Source organism: Hippoglossus hippoglossus, chromosome 8 (assembly GCF_009819705.1).
Source record: "Hippoglossus hippoglossus isolate fHipHip1 chromosome 8, fHipHip1.pri, whole genome shotgun sequence".
NCBI lineage: Eukaryota > Metazoa > Chordata > Actinopteri > Pleuronectiformes > Pleuronectidae > Hippoglossus > Hippoglossus hippoglossus.
The window spans coordinates 17,513,155-17,533,119 of NC_047158.1; the positions used below are offsets into that span (position 1 = coordinate 17,513,155).

The 19,965-nt window shown below is 43.4% G+C and overlaps 4 protein-coding genes across 11 annotated transcripts; all 4 read right to left on the bottom strand.

Annotated features, from left to right (window-relative positions):
- Nucleotide 1: 1 nt before the first annotated feature.
- On the bottom strand, nt 2-3,663 carry nme3 (NME/NM23 nucleoside diphosphate kinase 3). Of its 3 annotated transcripts, none has more exons than XM_034594122.1 (5): nt 3,510-3,663; nt 1,920-2,050; nt 1,705-1,806; nt 1,237-1,349; nt 2-944 (listed from the first exon to the last, which is right to left on the bottom strand). In XM_034594122.1, the coding sequence occupies exons 1-5, from the start codon at nt 3,553-3,555 to the stop codon at nt 827-829; spliced, it is 510 nt and encodes a 169-aa protein (XP_034450013.1). In that variant the 5' UTR covers nt 3,556-3,663; the 3' UTR covers nt 2-826. The 3 variants fall into 3 exon arrangements, with proteins under 3 accessions (XP_034450013.1, XP_034450012.1, XP_034450014.1); XM_034594121.1 differs by lacking the exon at nt 3,510-3,663 and adding an exon at nt 3,014-3,357; XM_034594123.1 differs by lacking the exon at nt 3,510-3,663 and adding an exon at nt 2,288-2,860 and having other exon boundaries at nt 1,920-2,153.
- Nucleotides 3,664-4,268: 605 nt separating this feature from the next.
- mrps34 (mitochondrial ribosomal protein S34) lies at nt 4,269-6,331 on the bottom strand. Of its 2 annotated transcripts, none has more exons than XM_034594118.1 (4): nt 6,222-6,331; nt 5,164-5,527; nt 4,985-5,027; nt 4,269-4,805 (listed from the first exon to the last, which is right to left on the bottom strand). In XM_034594118.1, the coding sequence occupies exons 2-4, from the start codon at nt 5,479-5,481 to the stop codon at nt 4,507-4,509; spliced, it is 660 nt and encodes a 219-aa protein (XP_034450009.1). In that variant the 5' UTR covers nt 5,482-5,527; nt 6,222-6,331; the 3' UTR covers nt 4,269-4,506. The 2 variants fall into 2 exon arrangements, with proteins under 2 accessions (XP_034450009.1, XP_034450008.1); XM_034594117.1 differs by having other exon boundaries at nt 5,164-5,524; nt 6,221-6,272.
- A 2,113-nt stretch (nt 6,332-8,444) lies between these two features.
- Nucleotides 8,445-12,363, bottom strand: spsb3a (splA/ryanodine receptor domain and SOCS box containing 3a). Of its 5 annotated transcripts, none has more exons than XM_034594083.1 (7): nt 12,154-12,363; nt 11,106-11,317; nt 10,569-10,749; nt 10,172-10,359; nt 9,940-10,042; nt 9,723-9,848; nt 8,445-9,442 (listed from the first exon to the last, which is right to left on the bottom strand). In XM_034594083.1, exons 2-7 carry the CDS (start codon nt 11,229-11,231, stop codon nt 9,051-9,053), a joined length of 1,116 nt encoding a protein of 371 aa, XP_034449974.1. In that variant the 5' UTR covers nt 11,232-11,317; nt 12,154-12,363; the 3' UTR covers nt 8,445-9,050. The 5 variants fall into 5 exon arrangements, with proteins under 5 accessions (XP_034449974.1, XP_034449977.1, XP_034449973.1 ...); XM_034594086.1 differs by having other exon boundaries at nt 10,569-10,744; nt 11,106-11,320; XM_034594082.1 differs by having other exon boundaries at nt 11,106-11,320.
- Nucleotides 12,364-13,468: 1,105 nt separating this feature from the next.
- On the bottom strand, nt 13,469-19,306 carry atp6v0ca (ATPase H+ transporting V0 subunit ca). The gene is made up of 3 exons (XM_034594130.1): nt 18,806-19,306; nt 15,858-16,041; nt 13,469-14,636 (listed from the first exon to the last, which is right to left on the bottom strand). The coding sequence occupies exons 1-3, from the start codon at nt 18,879-18,881 to the stop codon at nt 14,432-14,434; spliced, it is 465 nt and encodes a 154-aa protein (XP_034450021.1). The 5' UTR covers nt 18,882-19,306; the 3' UTR covers nt 13,469-14,431.
- Between the last annotated feature and the right edge of the window lie 659 nt (nt 19,307-19,965).

Below are 19,965 nucleotides of genomic sequence, written 5' to 3' on the forward strand. Positions count from 1 at the left end.
GATTTTGATTTATTTTCTTCAGCATGTCCAAAACAATCCACTGAGCATCATTATAGTGTTTTAAAAAAGCATGAATGTGACGACATGATGGGAAAATGTTTTATAAAAAGATATTCGCAAACTTCATTCAGCGTCGTAAACAAGACAATCTATACATCATATTTTAAAAGCCATATCAACGACTGTATTCAAGTTTTTTTTTAAGTGATCGGACTGTTTTTACATTCTTACAGAATCTGAATTTAAAAGTTACAGGAAACTGAGAAATCGTGAATGTGCAATAATGGTGCCGGGTAACGTTTATTATTACTTTCTTCAAGGTTTTGGTATTTTCGATACATGTGGCTGATTTTTTCACTTTAAATACAAAGAATCAAAACAAACTGAGCTGGTGACAACAGAGCTGTGATTTGACGTTTCCTGTAACTTCACCTGAGACCTTTGGGATCAATTATTACGATTCGTGACCTTTTATTGCACCAAGCTTATTGCTTTAAAAACCACGTGTGTTCTGCACTCATCAGAATCTACACTGAAAACTGTAACAGTCACGTTTTTGGTCATTTAGTGCACTTTTGCTTTGAAGAATCATTTCAAACACTTTCATATAGATTCTATTTTGAAGGGAATGGGGGGGGAAAACAAGACAGCGAGAGATTCAGCAAGGCAGCAATGACGCAGCATCTCTCCTGTAGCTACGAGCTACTAAAGCCAAAATCGTCCTCTGAGGTACAATGTGATCCATCTTGTACTGAGACTTAACAAAAAGAAAAGAAAAAACACTGGTTTACCAACAGGACGGTTTAGAGACAGTGGATTTCAGAGATCAGTTGTAGATCCAGTGGCTGCAGTTGTCTTCCCAGCAGTGAAGCTCGTTCTGACGAAACCACAGAGCAATTTCCTTCTGGGCGCTCGCCACAGAGTCGCTGCCGTGGATCACGTTCCTGCCAACACAAACAGGGGGGACACACACACACACACACACACACACACACACACACACACACACACACACACACACACACACACACACACACACACACACACACACACACACACACACACACACACAAGAGATGATATTATACATATTGTAGTCTTTTATTTAATGTTCTTTCATTTAGTTTTATGATGTGCATATTGTCGAGGATGCAAACAGTCAATTGTGACTGCAGCATACAAATACAATTCTCGTTTTTTCCCCTCAAGGGAGAAATTAGTCATCTTGGATCTGACCTGCTCACTTCCACGCAGTAGTCTCCTCTGATGGTTCCTGGCATCGAGTCCGCGGGGTTGGTCTCTCCCAACATCTTACGCGCGGTCTTAGCCACGTCCAAACCCTGCCACACCTGAACAAACAGAGACGCACACGACCTGAGCACAAAAGGATGACGTCACAAAGCAGCGGTGGCACCACACCCTTTACAGAACAGTGTCCCAAAATGTCTGCCTCATTAGATCTGACGTTTTCAACACATTCACCTTCTTGTACAGAGGAAAAATGATTTCACAAATACGGCTGACTTGTTTTTTTCTGTCATACACAACACATCATTTAAACTCCATTTTCTGATGTAGCAGGAGTGTGACTTAACTGCTGTGGTATCAATTTAAACCTCAATGATAAATAAATTAACCAGGATAAAAACCTTTTCGTATCCAGAGGACTTGTGTATGTGGAGAAAATGTGCTGAAGAGTCTCACCATTGCAACAACTGGTCCTGAGCTCATGTAGGTGATCAGTCCTCTGAAAAAGGGTTTGCTCCGCAGCTCCGAGTAATGTTCCCTGAGGAGCTCCTCAGACGCCTGATCGGTCAAGACAAGACAGAAACATACTTAGTGTGTACGGTACTTTTTAGGGGATTCAACTATTTTAGCGTCTCAGTTTTTTTAAGGGAAATGAAGGACATCCAGCCCACCTGCATCAATTTGAGGCCCACCAGCTTGAACCCTTTCTTCTCGAAGCGCCGCACGATTTCGCCAACCAGCTTCCGCTGCACGCCATCGGGTTTCACAGCGATGAAGGTTCGCTCATTCACCCCAGTCCACGCTAGAACCAGAGTTAACATTGGGCAATATTAAAAATATGAAAAAAACAAAAACCAGTGTAGTGTTTTAACTGCAATGTCCAACCATAGCACACACAAGACCAACTAGCTTTCACCTCAGTGTAGATGGTGGAGTCGGATCATTAAAGTCAATAACTAGAGATGTTCTGATACCAGCATTGAAAATACCTCAAATACTGCATAAAATGGAGTATCTGCGAGTATACAAATCTGTGTACGGATCCAATACCAGTGCATTTAATGAAGTAACTTGTATAATGTACTTAAACATCTCCATCACTAACGCAGGAGGTAGTGAGGAAGAAGTATGCAGAAGTGTTGCAGTGACATAAATACATTCTTGTTAGACAGCAGGTGTCACACACAGTTTACTTTCAAACCTCCACATGCAGCAGAGAACACTCAGGTTTCAACTACATGCATCTGCAGAGCTTGTGTTGTCGTATCTAAGTTTTGAGCCAATTGTTAGATTAGTAAATGCTTCTCTTACAGACTTGTAATATACCCCGACTCTGGCTGCAGAACAGTCTGTACCACAGAAACCTCTAACACTCTGAAGGAACTCTGAAGGAGCCTCTGACACTCTGAAGGAACCTCTCACACTCTGAAAGAACCACTCACACCCTGAAGGAACCTCCAACACTCTGAAGGAACAACTCACACCCTGAAGGAACCACTCACACCCTGAAGGAACCACTCACACCCTGAAGGAACCTCCAACACTCTGAAGGAACAACTCACACCCTGAAAGAACCACTCACACCCTGAAGGAACCTCCAACACTCTGAAGGAACCACTCACATCCTGAAGGAACCACTCACACCCTGAAGGAACCTCTCATACTCTAAGAGGAACCTCTCACACTCTGAAGGAACCTCTCATACTCTAAGAGGAACCTCTAACACCCTGAAGGCTCCACTTCAGGTCCGCTTGGTGTGTCTCACCAGATTCTTCAATCCGTGCACGTTTAACCATCAGATCTTCAGCCTCACTCAAATTTCCCTGTGACCTTTTTTTCGGCCCCATTGCAGAGCTGCTCCTGCAGCAGCCAATCAGATCCCACGGGCCCCAACACGAGCTATTAATAAGCCGATGAATCATCTCCCTTCCCCGCGAGGAGAAACACATGGACCGCAGAGCTGGTGGATTAGCATCTAGCCGGTGTGTCAGTGGAGCCGCATGCTAATGCTAACACGTCTGTCACTACAGTGTGTGTTGTTAGTCACAGGTCACACTTGTGTACGACTCCACTTGTGTTAAACACACATTAGTCGCTGTTAGTTAAAGTTCTTGAAGGTTTCCCTGCCTCCATAGTCGCTCCCTCTCTGTGGCAGCAGCTAGCCAAGGAGTCGCTCTCTCTCTGCGGACACTGCGAGCTCATGATCCGCCGAGACAACCGGAGAACCAGGACCGACATGAAGACATGAAGACATCACCAACCTGACTGGAAGACGTGAGCGAACACGGACAGAAACAGACAGATCATGTCGCTGAGTGGACGGAGCCGCACACACACGCTGCTTGAGGCGGAAGTGGACGAGGAGGACGACGTAGACGCTTACGTTGCTATGGAACGTGCAGCCAATCACAGGCGAGCTGAGGAAGCTGCCTCACGGCCGTAAAGTGACCAAAGATGACGTGATGAAATGAAATTAATACAGTTTTATACAGGAAGACAAAATTAAATCAGGATCGTTTACTTGCTAATAGGATTAGTACTTATAATATCAATAATTTAAATCAAATCATTATTATAATAGTATTATTGATAGTAATAATAATACATAACCCGAGTTGATAGCATTCCAGTTGCACAGGAACCATCTTTACGTTATCCAGCGAGCCATTGTTAGCAAAACCAGTTCATAATAACACATGAAGTGGCGTTTCACACAAACCAACGCCGTAGAAACACGTCCAGTAATTGGACAGTACTATGTTTACGGCAAATGTAATGACAGTAGTGAAATAAAAATACATCTTTCACTACTGCTGACACACGGCGCCGCCATCTTTGGAAGTCGGGGATGGTGAGGTTCCACCGATTTGAGTGTGGGGGTGTTCCAGTTGCAACTTCCAACTCAGAGGTTCCAAGATGGACGACATGACGGCTCCTCAAAAGTGAAGCCAAAGCGTAGCTTTACTGCTACAAAGTCGAGGTAGTCTTTGATTTAAACACAAAAAATGTTGCATTAAAACTCACTGAGAGTGGTTTTATTTTACCTCAGATTTATTAACACATCTCACACATACACATGACACACAGAGAGGCCTGCTTCAGATGAAATTAGGCAAAGAACTTGTTTGAGTCCAGGACTTATCAGGACTTTGCCCTGAAGACTTCCAGTGTTCTTGGACAGAAGAAGTTCGACGCGTCTGTCAACACTGATTTGGTCCAAAATGTCCAAGATTAGTGAACAGCAGTCGAGCAGGAGTATCACACCGCGGTCCCCTCTTTGCTCTGCCTCGCTTGCTCCTGACTGCGGAAATAGTCTTTGTTGAGCCGGACGTCCCTCTTCAAAGGTAAGATGGGCTCCTCTGTCAGTACGCGGCCTGTTGCTTTCTTGTGCTGGGCCAGCAGCATGGCGCGGAGCAGTGGGGGGTAGGGGACATAGCGCACCGGCGGCTCAGGGAGCGGCTCAAAGTCTGTGAACTGCTGCTCTTCGTGTTTGGGAATCAGGCGCCAGTCATGGTACATCACCTTGTCCACCTCCTTGACCTCGCTCTCCTGTTTCCCTGCCGAGCACAAATCACAACAAAGTTACAGAATGATCACTTATTGTTTATTATTTTATGTGCACAAATTTAAGACTTCTGAGTGAGTCCTCTTGGTTTAAGAATCATTGCATCCCGTGTAATATTGGTAATCGCCCTCTCCAACTGGGATTTTGATTAGTTACAGGGTCCAGTCTTACCTTTGGTGGTGAGGATCCCCCACGCCTTTCCATGATCCATGTTCTACAAACCACAAGAAACCAGTTGTACGGGATTACGGGACATATCAGTGTCAGTCACACTCATTTCTACATGTATTTCCATAACAATATGCAGAGGTTACAGTCTGTAACAGTGAGTGGATGTGGCCAGCTCTCACCTCAGCTGTGTAGTCCACCTTGACCTTGGTGATCTGCCAGTAGCTTGGCTCAGTGTGGTCCTCCAACCACGACTTCCGGGTGAAGAGGCGCCCGACTCCGAACATCCTCATGCACGCAAGCAAGGAGAAGAGGCGGCTCTCCTTTCGGACATCTGCCCAAGCCAGCACGGGCAGCATCTTCCCCGTGAGAGGACGCTTCATCGTTTCGTAGTCCAGGGCGTACTTCTGGGAGTCCCGCGGCCGGGACTTGAGCTCTCTGTACGCCCGGATCTTCCGAGCCATTTCGGCGATGAGCCGGAGCTGCTTTTTCTTCACCATGACTGTGTTGCGTTAAAGCCGCTCCTCCACGAGCACGACGTGTGTCCTGCAAGAGAGGAATTTCATTTAGTTACATGTGGACTTCTAGATCTTCTCCCTGCTGGTAACAGAGGAAACAAAGCCCCAAATCAGTCTGCCAGCAACTTCATACGAGACAATATTCATGGTCATCACGATAAATGTCACATTGTTGTTGTTGTTTTAACTTTTAAGACTGATTTTAGCTCCAGAGTGAAGGTTGAAGTTTTAAAGCCTTCTTAATGAGCTAGATAGATAGACAGATATCATTGATGAATTGATTTTATTGATCGCAAACTGGGAAATTCCAGTGTTACAGCAGGGAGGTGTCAGGCATATAACACACTAAGCAAGGTGAGAGAGAGAGTGAGTTCAATGTTCATAATAACAAAAACATTTTACACATCTGTGGTCGATCCATTATGTGATTATATCTTGTGCATTATGTATTATATTGGATCGTTATATAAACATTTGACTTGTTATATTGCTTTTAGTGAGTTATAGTTTGATAAATACTGATATTGATTTATTGCTCAGCCTGAGCACGAACACATTGACAGCCCTGCTGCACCGAAGCTAACCGGAGCTAGCCGTTAGCTGCTGTTAGAGGCTAAGAACAACTTGGACAGACGCATCGAACACTGAGGACAAAAGATCGGGTTTGACGAACTGTCGCTGAACTGTCGATCCTGTTCTATAATCACTTAAAGCTGAAATACCTGAAGGTCTGTGTGTGTCTGTGGGACTTGACCTCAGCAGTGCCGCTCCGCTCTGCGGTCCGCACGCCAAAATGTTCCGTGTGAACCGCTGTCGTACTTTCGTTCCGCAGGAGGGAATTTAGAGAGCATTTAATTTAAGTGTAATCAGACAAAATATTGATTATTATATTATATTATGTCATGTATTTTGTGGGAAACTCTTTATAATAATTCATAACGTATGCTCCAAATAATTTATCATGTGAAAAGGGCTCTTGAATTGATTCATATTATTGCATATTTTGAGGATTATGGCTGATTGGTCAATGGAAGCATCTTCAATCATCTCTTCAGAATAATTTAACGGATAAAGATTAAAATAATTTAGCAATATATTTATTCAACAGCCACACTTTATGTAGAATTAGATGCAAATAGCTGTTTTCGACTATTGAGCTTCTTCATTGTGAATTATTGAATTAATTTACGTAATGATTATATTGAATAAAATGTATTTTAAGTTAGGTTACATTGGTTTTATTTTCACACCACCTGTTGGGACCAAGTCTCTTTTTGGATCCAAAGAGTAAAACCTCAGCTCTTGTTTTCAATAGTTTTTGATTCTGGAGTCAACAAAGTGGCAGTCGATTCAATTAAGTCCTTTCTGCATATGTTTATTAAGCATTCATTTTATTTTCAGCTGAAATCATGCTGATCGGGGGTATACAGAAAAAGGCCAGTAAAGGCCCTCACATACAGTATTGTTAATGACATGTTATAGAAGAGACACTTAGAATTTTCCTATTTACAGTACAACAGTAAGAAAAAGTGCTTGGATGCATTGATGTGAAGACAAATACAGTTAAAAGTAAAAAAAAAAAAATACATCTTCTGGACTACAACTAACCAGTGTGTGGTTACATCACTGGATCTACAAAGAGGGATTTCTGACTAACTCATTGCACAACTGGAATGTAACACTACTCATGGCCGATAAGTGTGGTCCTCTGGTACCAGTGTCTCAGGCATGGCACCCAGATAAACCCATTCCCCCAGGAAACCCTCATCACAGAAGATAATTGCATTGCATAGTACCATAAATGTTTGTGTGCATCTACTTAGGCTAAATAAATGTGATCAGAGACAGGAGACTGAGGCAGCAGTCCGCAAACTGTGTAGCCTCAACCACTACTCAAACACTATTATTATACTTATATTGTTATGGTTGGGTACTCTGACAAAAAAACTACACTTTATATCTGACCCTTGTCACTAATTTAATATCATATCAAACTTAAGTTGACCTTTTGAACCCACTTAGCCCCCGTAGGCATCAAAAGTGACAGTAAAATGTTTTTCAAGACATCAGAACATCAGGAGAAATGTTGCAGATCCCTCAGGCGACAGTCTCTCTGTTGCGGTTATGACAAAATACTGTGAAATCCACAGCTTCAATTAGTTGTGATTGTTACCAGACAGTAGCACAATATTTAAACTGTGTTTTGAGCCACATAGAACTGTTGGAAATACACGAAAACATCTAAAGAAAGAGCTGAGAATCATTTTTATCTGCAGAAGCAGTGAAATAAGCTTCTATGACATGACTGAAAAATCATTTTCTGCTCTGAAAGCTTGTAATAATTGAAACCCATCACAGCAGATGTTCACCTAACCCCTTTCCACAGTCACGTTTCAGGCCAAGAGGGGCTGAGGGTTTGATACTGAAATGACGACAGTAGCATTAAATACAACTTTAGTGAATCAAGAGCAGTTGTTAAGGACAGGGATTGAACAAGGCCTTTGGGAAAACAAAAACATTTAACCCTAAAAAGTGCTCATAATCTTAAAACAAATAAACTACCCTTAAAAAGTTCTAAAGTAACAATAAGACGTAACAGCGATAAAAAGTTACATGAAAGGTGCGGTGGTCTCATTTCACTGACACACACGAGACGATGTTTACTGCTTACATTATTCAGAAGAGTGGAAATTCATAGCTTCTTTAAACCACAAGCAGGACTTTTCAAAGGGAGACTTGAATGTAGTAAATATTTAGTTAAACAGTTTTTTCCAATAATGTGATGAACGATTAGATGTGCGTCAGTTGTTTGGGGATCAAGAGACAGACAGAAACAATCATTTCATTGTTGACTAAAAGCCGCAAAGTGCACTCGCGTTCATTCCACCTCCTCTCATCATTTCTTTAGTTTTTTTTACAGTTGAAGTTTTAGATTCACAGCCGTGACCTGCAAGTAAGAAATCCACTGATTCTCACTTTGGAAAAGTAGAAATTGCAGATGCCAGTGAAACAGGTAACAGACAACTTTGATAATGCATGGACAGCGAATAATATCATTTTTTTTGCATACAGGATAAAAACATAGAAAATACTTTTACTGTCTGTCATTTTTTAACCCCCACCCCCCTCTTGCAAATATATAAAGATGACGACCAAAAATTTGGATTCATCTTGCTTCAGTGTCACGTTGTACAGTTCTCAGCGTAACCATTCCTGCACAATGTCGCTCATTCCCACTGGTGAATGGCAACACATTATGTTAGTTAACAAAACAACACCACATCTTTTCACGTACTACTGAAGCTGGTGTTGGATACTGAGTGCATGAAGAGCATGAAGACATGTGAATGGCATGAGAGAAGATCACAGTAATAAAACGTGCAGGCAGAAATACTGCCACCGCCTACACACCGCTCTCTCTGCTCCACCGAGCCTGGTTATTCTCTGCACTACCACGCTAAGCCTGAGGCAGGTAAGTAACACTAGATTAGATGCCGTAGGGCAGTAACCTCTGCCAGTGTTTAAGAGGAGGTAGGATTCGAGCCGCCCAGTCATGTCCAGCGGCATCTTTTCCTCTGACAGGCTTCGGGGTCGGACGTGCAACCCTCCGAGTCACTCTCCGAGGAGGACGGTCCGGCCAAGGGAGGGACAGACAATTGCGAGGAGCACTCAGGCCCGTCTGGGGTTTCTTCTACAGCGCCACTGTTGAGACTGAGCACCCAACCCAGTTTATTGTGGAGCAACTGACGGAGGCCCGGGGGCAGGGGCAACACGTCCAGGTTGTCTATACAGTCTGGCAGCAGCTGGCGAAGGCGCGCGCAGCAAAGGTAGAGGAGGGAGGTGGGGGCAGAGCAGGACCGGATCACCTTCATGCTGCTTTTGGCTGCTGTGGAGCACGCCATCGGATAAAACCTCTTATTTTGGAGCTCTGTGGCAGCAACACCTGGATCAAGAAGGGTGACAAAAATGTATTATCAGGATTAATATCTTGTTCCAACGCCAAAACTCCACAGAATTCCCACTAAATATATGGACACCCTTATTATGTCTGAAAGGTCATCCAGTTCTGTGTGGGACGTGAAAGCTGTGCAGGAAAATGCTCTACAGCTCTTTTATGCACATCAGTGTGCTTCCCAAACAAAGCCAGGGAACTGATATCTATGAGCGTGTGAAATTTGGTGCAACTTGATTTGAATTAAAAGGGTTAAAGTGGGTGTACCAACCTATACACTTTCGATTCTTGAAGAAAGTAAGTGTGCCATGCCACGTGTCCAGGTGGACTCCGATGATGGACCCCTGTCCGAACCGTGTAGAAAAGTTCATCTTCTCTCCTTTATGATGCAACAAGCCTGTAAAGAAAGACAGCAAATGACGTCTAACTCACACTGTGACCATTGAGCGCAGTCACTGCCTCATTACAATGTATTGTGTTGGTCTTACCTGTGTAAGAGAGACCCCAGCTGTCTGTATCTTTCCCCAACAGGCTGCAGAAGGTGTGTCTGTATTTGTCCAGGTTGACATCAGAAGTGCCGATGCCAACCATCTGTTCATAAAGACAGAACGAAGAAGAATTCATGAAGCCTTTGTTCTAAACAATCTTTTGTTTTCGGGAAAAGGACATAACATAAACAAAAGCAGGCCAATGTAAGGAGGCAAGAAATCAGAGGTTTACCATGTCTGTTCCATACACTGGAGATGTCATCTTGATTTCCCAGAAGTGCTGTCCTTCAGCCAGCTCCTTGGAACCGCGGATCGCAGCTGTGCCACAGCTGTATTCAGAGTGGAAGTTCACTTTGCGATTGTCACAGCTCAGTAATGTTGCCGTCGACCGGCTGTTCGAGTCCCACCCCCAGTCAAATTCTAAAAACAACGGAAGTCATTCATTTCAGGTAACTGTGTTGTACGTTTATTTTACCTTAATATCATCTGACAAGCAAAAATATGATTCTTAGGATTATGTGATCAAAAATTTAAAACATGACATCATACAGTGGTGTAGCCTGAAATCAACCTATGAATTATGCTTCCTACACTAGTTAAACCCTTGAAATGCAGCAGCAGTCTTGTACCTTGGTCATCCTCTCCACAGTGGCAGTCTTTGACTTGGTGAAAACCGCGCAGACGAGGGTTGTAGCTGGTCTCAGCCTGGGAGTCGCAGCCACAGTAGGACTCTCCGGTGACCGGCACTGCGCTGGGGACTGGAGGGACCATCACTGCTGAAAAGTCTGTCTCAGAGTCGGAGTCACTAAACTTGGGAGCAAGTGGGCAGAAAAAGAAATAGCGAAAATCCTATGTAAGCAACATTGCAGGGCTGATAATGGAATTCAGGCTTTTAAATGGAAATTGCTTGCTGCACTGAAAAACACATTTTGAAAGTTAAAGGCCAACATTATGGTGAATTCCCCTAAATTATTAGATCTAAAACAAAGCTTGTAAACAACTCAACTTTTAGCTTCAAGCATCAGACATTAGCAACAACAAACATAGATCTGTTAATAAAGGCCATAGACAAACTAAAGGCTTTCAACTTTCAAGGTGCATCACATGACAACGAAATGGAAACGCACACGATGTCTGACACATCTGTTCCAGTGCGTTGTGCTTACCTCTAGGCGGCCATAGCTCCATTCCTCGCTTTCAGAGGCCAACACGAGAGCCCGGGCATCAGCGTCCTGCCGTATCCCCCCCCACACGTATCTCCACGCACGACTGTTCCTGCTTCGTCTGGACATGGCAGCCACTCTTTGTCTCAGTTGTAGAAGGACCCGACAATCAGAACAGGTTTATTCCAGATGTTGGATGAACAGCATCAGTCCGGCTGCTGGAAGACAGGATGACAACATGAGGGTGTGAGAGGCACAGACACTGAAAACAGGGGACTTCATCTTCAGCTTTTTATTAAAAAAGATGTTTTAACATACGCAACAATAAAAAGACTATAATCTATATCAATAATTACATTCACTACATAATCCAGCCTCCTCCCCAGTGATTAACGAGAAGAACACAAACACACGTTATGACACATCTTAGTGGTTTATTCCTGTTGTCGTAGTTCCTTGTTTGTTTCAGTCAAATGTTATTTAAAGCTAAACTTACATTTGAAACAGATGTTGCACATTTCCTTCTTATTCCAGGAAGTCGTATTAGATTCAAGAGTTTATTGACATGTCGTGTCCTGGTTTGTGCAACAACAACAAACCACACAAAAACAGCAACGCACACATCAACCTAAACGCTTGACTGTCTGTGTTTGGCTTGGACACAGTTCTCGTGTCTTTACCTTCATCTGTCAAATTTTAATTAACCTTTAACGTGCAGATGTTGTCCAAACCAGCTGTTGTTAGCCCAGCTGGGCTAGGCTAGGCTAACGCTAGCATCACGAAGCGTATGCATCAACATGCTAACGGGCTTCAACAAGGTCAGAGGCGTCACAATTCAAGTCAGACTGCGGGTTTAGACGTGTGTGTGCACGGCCCGGTTCCCTGCTGCGTGTCGCTGACTGGTGTGTGTCCGCGGGTTGTGTCGTGAAAAGGAAACTCGAAGGCGCAACAACCCGCGCAGAGTAGCTAGTGAGTTAGCTTCCGTTAGCATGCTACTGCTAGGAGCGCTAGATAAATAAATAAAAAATAAAAAGGATGGCCCCCACATTACCTGCTTGTTGTTCACAACCAGCTCGAAGGTACAAGTGTAAACACTGCAGAGAAGCTGCAGGACGAAGGAGCCGATCGCTACTCGGACGAGACGAAGGAGCGGCAGGCGGAGCTGCGCTTCCCCGTGACCTACTTACCATGAGTCCCGAGAAAACAACAACAAGCCCCGCTGCTGCTCTGAGATCAGTCTGCACAGGAAGTTCCCAGAAAACATCTCCGCCACCACAACTCAGGTGGTTTTAACCCACAGGTGCGAGAGTTCTTCTCTAACTTGACACAAGTAAAGACACAAATACAACACGTCAAAATAACACAATAAAGTTTTTCATTCAAAATAACACAATAAAGTTCTTCATTCAAAATAAACTTCTTCATTCAAAATAACACAAGAGCAAGAGTTATTCTCTCACTTTACTCAAGTAAAAATACAACACTGCAAATAACCCAATAAAGTTCTGCATTAAAAATAACCCAAGAGCGAGAGTTATTCTCTAACTTTACACAAGTAAAAGCACAAATACAACACTTTAAAATAAACCAATACAGTTTTGCATTCAAATAAAAAAGTGCAAGAATTATTCACAAACTTACATTACATTTTACACAAGTAAAAACACAAATACAACACTTTAAAATAACACAAAGTTCTTCAAACAAAAGAACACAAGTGCAAGAATTATTCACAAACTTCATACAAGTAAAAACACAAATACAAAACTTTTCAAATTAAAAAGCGTTAGTGGACAACGCGCTCTACCTCCTGAACCACAACCGCTTCTGATCTCTCAAATCCTGAATATTTGAGTAAGACCAAGAAAATGAAGCAACTTCTTTGAGGCAGAATCGAATCGAATGCTGATTTACTGTCCCCTGGTGGTATAAAGGTAAACGGCCCAATGGGAGAGTTGTCATTTTCTTCATCAGGATAATAATTCACCACAGGCTCCAGAATCAATCAACTCCTGCTGCTCTGGAGTGACTCACCAGTTTGCAGATCCTGTCCAGCACCAGGTCTGCTGGTCTCTGTGCTGATGGTGCAGTGGCCAGGGGCGTAGTCGTTGGCAACATCCTCCTTGCCAGAGATCAGCTGCCAGTGGGCCCCAGTGTGCATGTCACACGTCAACATTCAAACATGCACACGACATGACTCAGACATTAGAAATGAGTTCAAAACAATCTATTCATAGTCTGATTTGTTTCTCTGAAGTGGATTTTGACAGTCTGACTGCAGAGAGAATAAAAAACTAGAGAACTGTATTACTGATGCTTTAATTGACTGATCCCATTGATAGACATTAAATGACTTGACAGAGACGTTCTGGAGGAGGCTGAGTTTTATTTGGAAATCTGACAGGCATGGCTGAACAGTGACCTCTCACCTTAAACAAAAAAAACAAATAAGACAGCAGCACTACAAGTAAACGATACTAGTGTTTGAGAATGTCATATTAAACATAAATCCACTTGCACGCATTATACACTCAAGTCATTCTCATATGCTCACACACACACACATACAAACTCCAAGTCAACATGTGGACATCCTCCATTAATTATCACACTACATCCAGAGGAATTCCAAGCACTTTGAACAATTACCCACAGTGCAATTAATCTAACTATACACAGATAATTTATATGTATTTTTATGTATATAGGGTATTTTAATATTAACAGTTTTCCATTAAGACAGTTTCATTGAGTCAAAATCGTCATAGCTTTCCATAAATAGTGAAAAAAATATGTCTTGACAGCTCCTGAATCAAAAATGGTCCCAAAAAAAGAACATGAAAAAATAAAATACCAATGTGCACGATTTTTCAGCAGTTTCAAAACAGAGAATTACAATCAAAACCACCAACAGAAAACAGAAAACAAAAACCCAAAGGAGGGGAATGGGCAGAGGGGTAAACATTTATACTCACACCCACAGCACAGACTGGTTACTACATTTACAGGAGTGAAGGGACTCTGGATCACTGTACAGGTTAAGATCAGACAACAAATCAGGCAGACTGTCCACACATCATCCCACAACAACCAATACATCTTCATGCCCGTACTGTACACGAAGGACCTGACACAACTGGATGGCTTTAAACAATATGGATAGATCACATCTACTGAGGACACAGCTGTCAAAAGTCGACCGCTGACATGTTTCTGTTGCCATCCCATCCTGTCAGACCCGCGGGGTGTAATGGAAGTAGGTGAAAATCTCCTATTTGTTCTTGCTGCTTGGATATGGAATGAATGAGATGGTGTTTGACGCAGACACTTTATTTTGTAGATAGGATGAGGGCCACGATAAGGCCGTAAAGCCCCAGCACCTCAGCGAAGATCAGGATCAAGATCATGCCCACGAAGAGCCGGGGCTGCTGGGCGGTGCCTCGAACGCCGGCGTCGCCCACGATTCCAATGGCGAACCCGGCCGCCAGACCGCTCAGGCCCACGCTCAGCCCAGCCCCGAGATGCAGGAAACTCCTGTAGGAGAGAGAGAGAAAGAGAGAAGTTCCGTTAGTGTACAAGGTAATACTGTCTGAAACATACAGTTTGTTATCAACAGTGGTTCTAGTCAGGAGAGGCTGAGTGTCTGAAGTCTGAAAGATTTCAGGTGGGGGTATCCGAATATAAATCAGAGCACCATTGAAACATTACAACCGCATTTTCCCAATTTAAAGCAGCATTATGTAACTTTTACAAAAAAAACAGCGCCCCCTGCAGCCGCACAAGGTAATTAATTCTGTTGGGCACTGTGAGCGATTAAGTGGTTTTCATGTAGAGAGAAAACAAAGCCCGGGGCTCCGACTGTACAACTGAACAGTGGATATGACCCATGATCCCCAGTGTTCTGAACCAGCAGAGCTGTCACTGCAACAACAAATACACCCAACTCTTTAGAATTCTTCATATTTCAAAAGTTTCCTCACTGAATATAGGAGAACAGTTTTTTAAAAATGGTATCTTTCAACTGATCTACAGTTCAGCATTACTCCAAGCTTGCTGGACTTAATTCTGACAATTTAGTATCAGTCAGTACCACACGTGTCACAGGAGATCAAACCTGCTCATGAAAGTCACATCGAGCAAGAACAGATGTTGAGGGTGAGGAGTGGAAATGAAAGAGGAAACGGTTTAAAGCTGTTTTGAGGTAGAAAGTTACATAGTGTTGCTTTAAGAGCAGGAACATTTAAGTACATAATGAAGGTAAATGTGGCTGTTTGGACTCATACTGTGCTCATTGCCCTGCTGTTTCACTGTGACTTTAACTTGTCATGCATTGTATCTGTTTAATTAGCTATATTAACAGTAAACGGGACCATTTCACAACAATACTGTGCATCTGATGGTATGGTGGTTAAAATATATATAATTACTTTCTTTCATGGGGTCTCACCCTCATGTAAACCCTCATATAACAGTGTCGCCAGCCTTTTTCAGAAAACAAGTCCTCGTTAACTAGTAACCCAGAAACTCCCAGTCATGAGTCAGATGAAACAAACGCACCACGAAGTAGTAAGTTTAACGTTAATAGAGCTCAAGATCCAAACTTTTCTCAGGAGATCAAAAAGGTCAGTAAATATTCATTCAAAAGATAAAATATGTATAATATTACTATGTTTGTGAGTTAAGGAGGTGGATGGGTTGCAGGTGAGATGAAAATGACTAAAACTGTTCAACGTCTGTATCCGAGGTTCATCTCACTTGTAAAGGGTAATCTTCTCGGAGATGTTGTTTGCTATCAGCACAGCCACCACTAGCCCGTAGATGGCGATGATACCCGCCATGACCACGGGGATGATGGACTTCATGATGAGCTCTGGCCGCATCACCGACATGGCAGCGATCCCTGTGCCACTCTTCGCTGTCCCGTACGCCGCTCCCAATGCTGAGTAAGAAAGAGGAGAGTTTGTGTTAATGCCGGATGAAACAATAAAAAACATTCAACTGCTGTTTTCTCTCACCCAGAAATTCCAATAAAAGAACGAGCACTGAAAAGTGGGCAGGATAAACTATATATAAAAGATGGACAACATGACTGCGCCCAAAAAGTGATGCCAAAGCGTCTCGCTCGCCACCTGGTGGCCGGCTCATAAATCCAGGGACACGGACTAAACTGAAGATTCAAAATACATGAAAATAACGTTTTCTCAAAGATGGTTTCTATCATTTAAAGCAGTTTTCAGATCACACAGAGCCCATCGGGTGCTTTACGCCGGGTTTTTCCCCTGTATTGGTTCATGTCATCATTTGACAGAAGGTGATGGTTGACCGGTATCTCAAGAGAAATTAATGCAATCTTCCTGGGAAGCATAGAACTGGAAAAGCCAATTACTGGTTATTATTCATTGGCTTTGATGACAACGAGAAACTCTGAACACACAACACAGGCGCACAATGAAGACCCGCTAGAGCGAAGGAATAAATAAAATTCACACGATTAAGCTTTCATCGCTTCTCACTTGCTGCCGTGGGTGTGTTGACACATTCGAGGGTTTTTGATAATAAGCACTGTGTAAATAAGCAACCGAGCATTTTCTCTAATAGTTTAACTGCTTTTCATCAGACAACACAAGGATATTTTTGGTCTGTATTTGGTTCAAATTTAAGGGTTTGTCTTCTGATTGCTTTTCTTTGCAAAGCACAGTGGGTCAACTCTGCACTGCCTATTCCCCCTGGTGTCTTTAAAAGGAGGTACAGTCACAGCTGCAGCTTTACAAAAGGTGAACACAGATATCTTATGCTTGACTGAGTTGTCTTGTGAAATGTTCAGGAAGGATCATATTTCCCTCATCTACTTCCCTAAAGGTTACATCAGGGCCTCGGCTCTGTACAACTGAAACCTTTAAGAAATCCTAGACTGACTCCGCTGTGAGGAAACAACATTTATGACACTACACTAACAAAACGTGGAGATTCTACTGAGCTGTGGGCAGAGTGGATTTTGATCTAACGCTGTAAAGCTAAAATTATACTCTGTTACCAAGGTGTGGTTGTATGATGTGGAAATGATGAGCGACAGATAAGGTTCCCATAGTACTCTGTGTTACTGGTGTAAATGTTATTAGACACTATTTAGGCCTCACCGTCTTATTTTATAAAATACTAGTTATTCATATTTTGTCAGAAGCATTAAAATTATAAACCAAAAGTTTCTGCATCACAGAATATCAGCATCTCATCACATGACAAGACAATTTGGTGTTAATGAAAAGCAAAAGCTTGTACTCGCCAGTATTTTGAATTTAACTTGAATACAAAAACTCAACCTGATAACTTTAATGAGGTAAACTGCAGTTTGACCGTTACTGACAAACTACTTTTGATTTCTTACAGCCTTTATACTAAATGTGAGCAAATAGACAAAGTCTGTGCAGGACTCAAAGGGAAGTGGATTTTGGAGCAACAGACACCTCTGGCATAAGCAATAAAAAAGATAAGTGTAAGGGGAAATGTATTAAGGTTTAATTACGGACACACTGATCCAGTTGGGTGTGAGCCAGGCTGTGATATTAAATCCAGACTCTTTGCCAGGGTCATTCTAAAACTGTAGTTGCATTCAACCGGGCGCTGACTCAGTTTTTGGTACCTCAGCATCACCTGGACTTATGTTGCATTAAATAAAAATGAAAACAGATTCATATTTGAGCAGAAGAGCACTGGTATTGGATCACTTCTCTGTTTCGCTGATACCCTGAGCTGAGGTGTTGCATATTGGGAGAGAAATATTTGTATCTGTGCATCTCTAGATTCATGTTAGAACTCCAGTCTGCCGCCGAAATGTTCAGCAATAAAGCAAAGGTTCAACACATGTCGATACATATTGATTATGAACGGTGCGAGCATCCTGAGGCGAGACACAATTGCTTGACCTCAGGTTTTGTAACGAGTTTAAAACCCACAACCTTCACTCGGGGGTCGAGAATCTGTCTTTAAACTTACAGAGAAACAATAACGGGGACATTTATCGAGGTAATTATCGATATCGACTGATGTGAAAATTATTTTTTTGTCAGTGACTTCCAGGATATGCAGACAGTTGTGTGTGTGTGTGTCGTTCCTACACCCCCCCACCCCCCAGCAGCCATGTGACACACTGGGTGTACCCTGCCTCCATCATGAATGAATGGACGGATTTTCCCTTTAAATGCACCAGACTGACGTGTGTAGGCCCGGGCCTTCGTGTGATCCGGATAGAAACCAGCGGTACAGGAGGAGGAGGAAGAGGAAGAGGAAGAAGAGGGAGAGGAAGAGGAAGAGGAAGATTCAATCCTGCTTCCCCTACAACTCGTCGATGGCCGCTTTTGCTGTAAATTACAATAAACGATGGCAGATTACAGGGAGCAGCTGCCACCTCGGCGAGGCTCTGCGTCACCAGCGGACGTGGCTCCAGCTCGACCCCGGTGGTCGGGTGAGGAAGCCGGGGAGGAAAGAGGGGGCTGGTGGTCGGCGGCCGCTCGGACACCTTCCCCCCCCCCCCATCCTCCTCCTCCTCCTGCCTTCGCCACCGCCTCGCATCGCTTGACAGGTGCGTGCGAGCCGTGACCGACCGGGCAAGCTGACTCCCAAACCCGCCCGCTTCTCTAACGACAGCACCCGCTACCTAAGCCCGCACAGACAGGGGTCGACCCAGAAGGAGCTCGGGTAGTTACCGCTGAAGACCATGGCCGCGGAGGCTCCCATCACGGCGAAGAAAGGCGAGTACTCGGGGCTCTCCTGGCTGCTCATTCTCGCTCTTCTCTCTCGCGGGGCGACGGACGCAGCTACACGGAACGACTTTCTTCTGTTTGGAGGAGGGGGGTCGGTCGGCCCGGTGGTTCTATCCCGCAGGCGGCTGTGGGGCAGGTGGGGAACGCGGAGAGCAGGGTCGATTCGCGGAGCTTCTTCCAGAGGCAGCACCGGGTCTTCAGGAGGAAAATGGCGAAACGGAAAAAGTCACATGACCGGCAGCCTCGGACGCGTCCATTCCCGCGGACGTGGGGGTGGCCGACACGAAGAGGCATCCACTATCCAACCCTTGTTCTGTCTCCATCGCATCTAACAAATATTCCCGGAGAGCTTGTTCTCACGTGTCAGCGACTTTCACATGAAATACACACGCACGTAAACTCTTTAAACTAATGAAGGTTTAAATGGGTTGTTTTGTTTTTTTACGGGGTGCGTGTTGTGGTATGTTCTGCTGCAAGTGCACTGACTGCGGTTGAATCGCTTGAAGTCACTTCACGCTGACGTATTAATTATAATGTGTCACATAAACAGTACAAATCAACCATTGAACACATTGTTTTTTAATAATTAATAATAAGAAAATACCCACAACAAACAAACAGTGCAACGCAGGAAACCCGGTGAGCCTGTGATCAGGAGACATCCATCTTTTATTATATTATATGTATGTTTTTTAAATCAGCATGGCAGCTGCAGGTTCATTTAAAATCCACATGTGAGTCCCCTGCACGTGTCAAACAAATTCAAACAGACTTGACTGAGTGACTTCACCGGAGCTGCTTTTCTCAAGGTGACACTGTCAACTAGAAATGGACGTTTCCTAGTGTCAGATAAAGGGACATTTCACCTCATCTCCTAATATGTCTGTTCCTTATTGGGCGGATTGTGTCTCTAGTTTACATCTTAATACCTAATCGAGTTTCCTAAAATATAAAAGTCACCCTCAGCCAGTCTCTGTGACCTTTACGGTTTACATCACCTGCATTTTACACTGTACATATTAGTTTTGATTCCATTCATATATTTCTAATTTTTTTAATATAATATTATCCTTACATTTGAGTATTGCATGTTACTTATTACT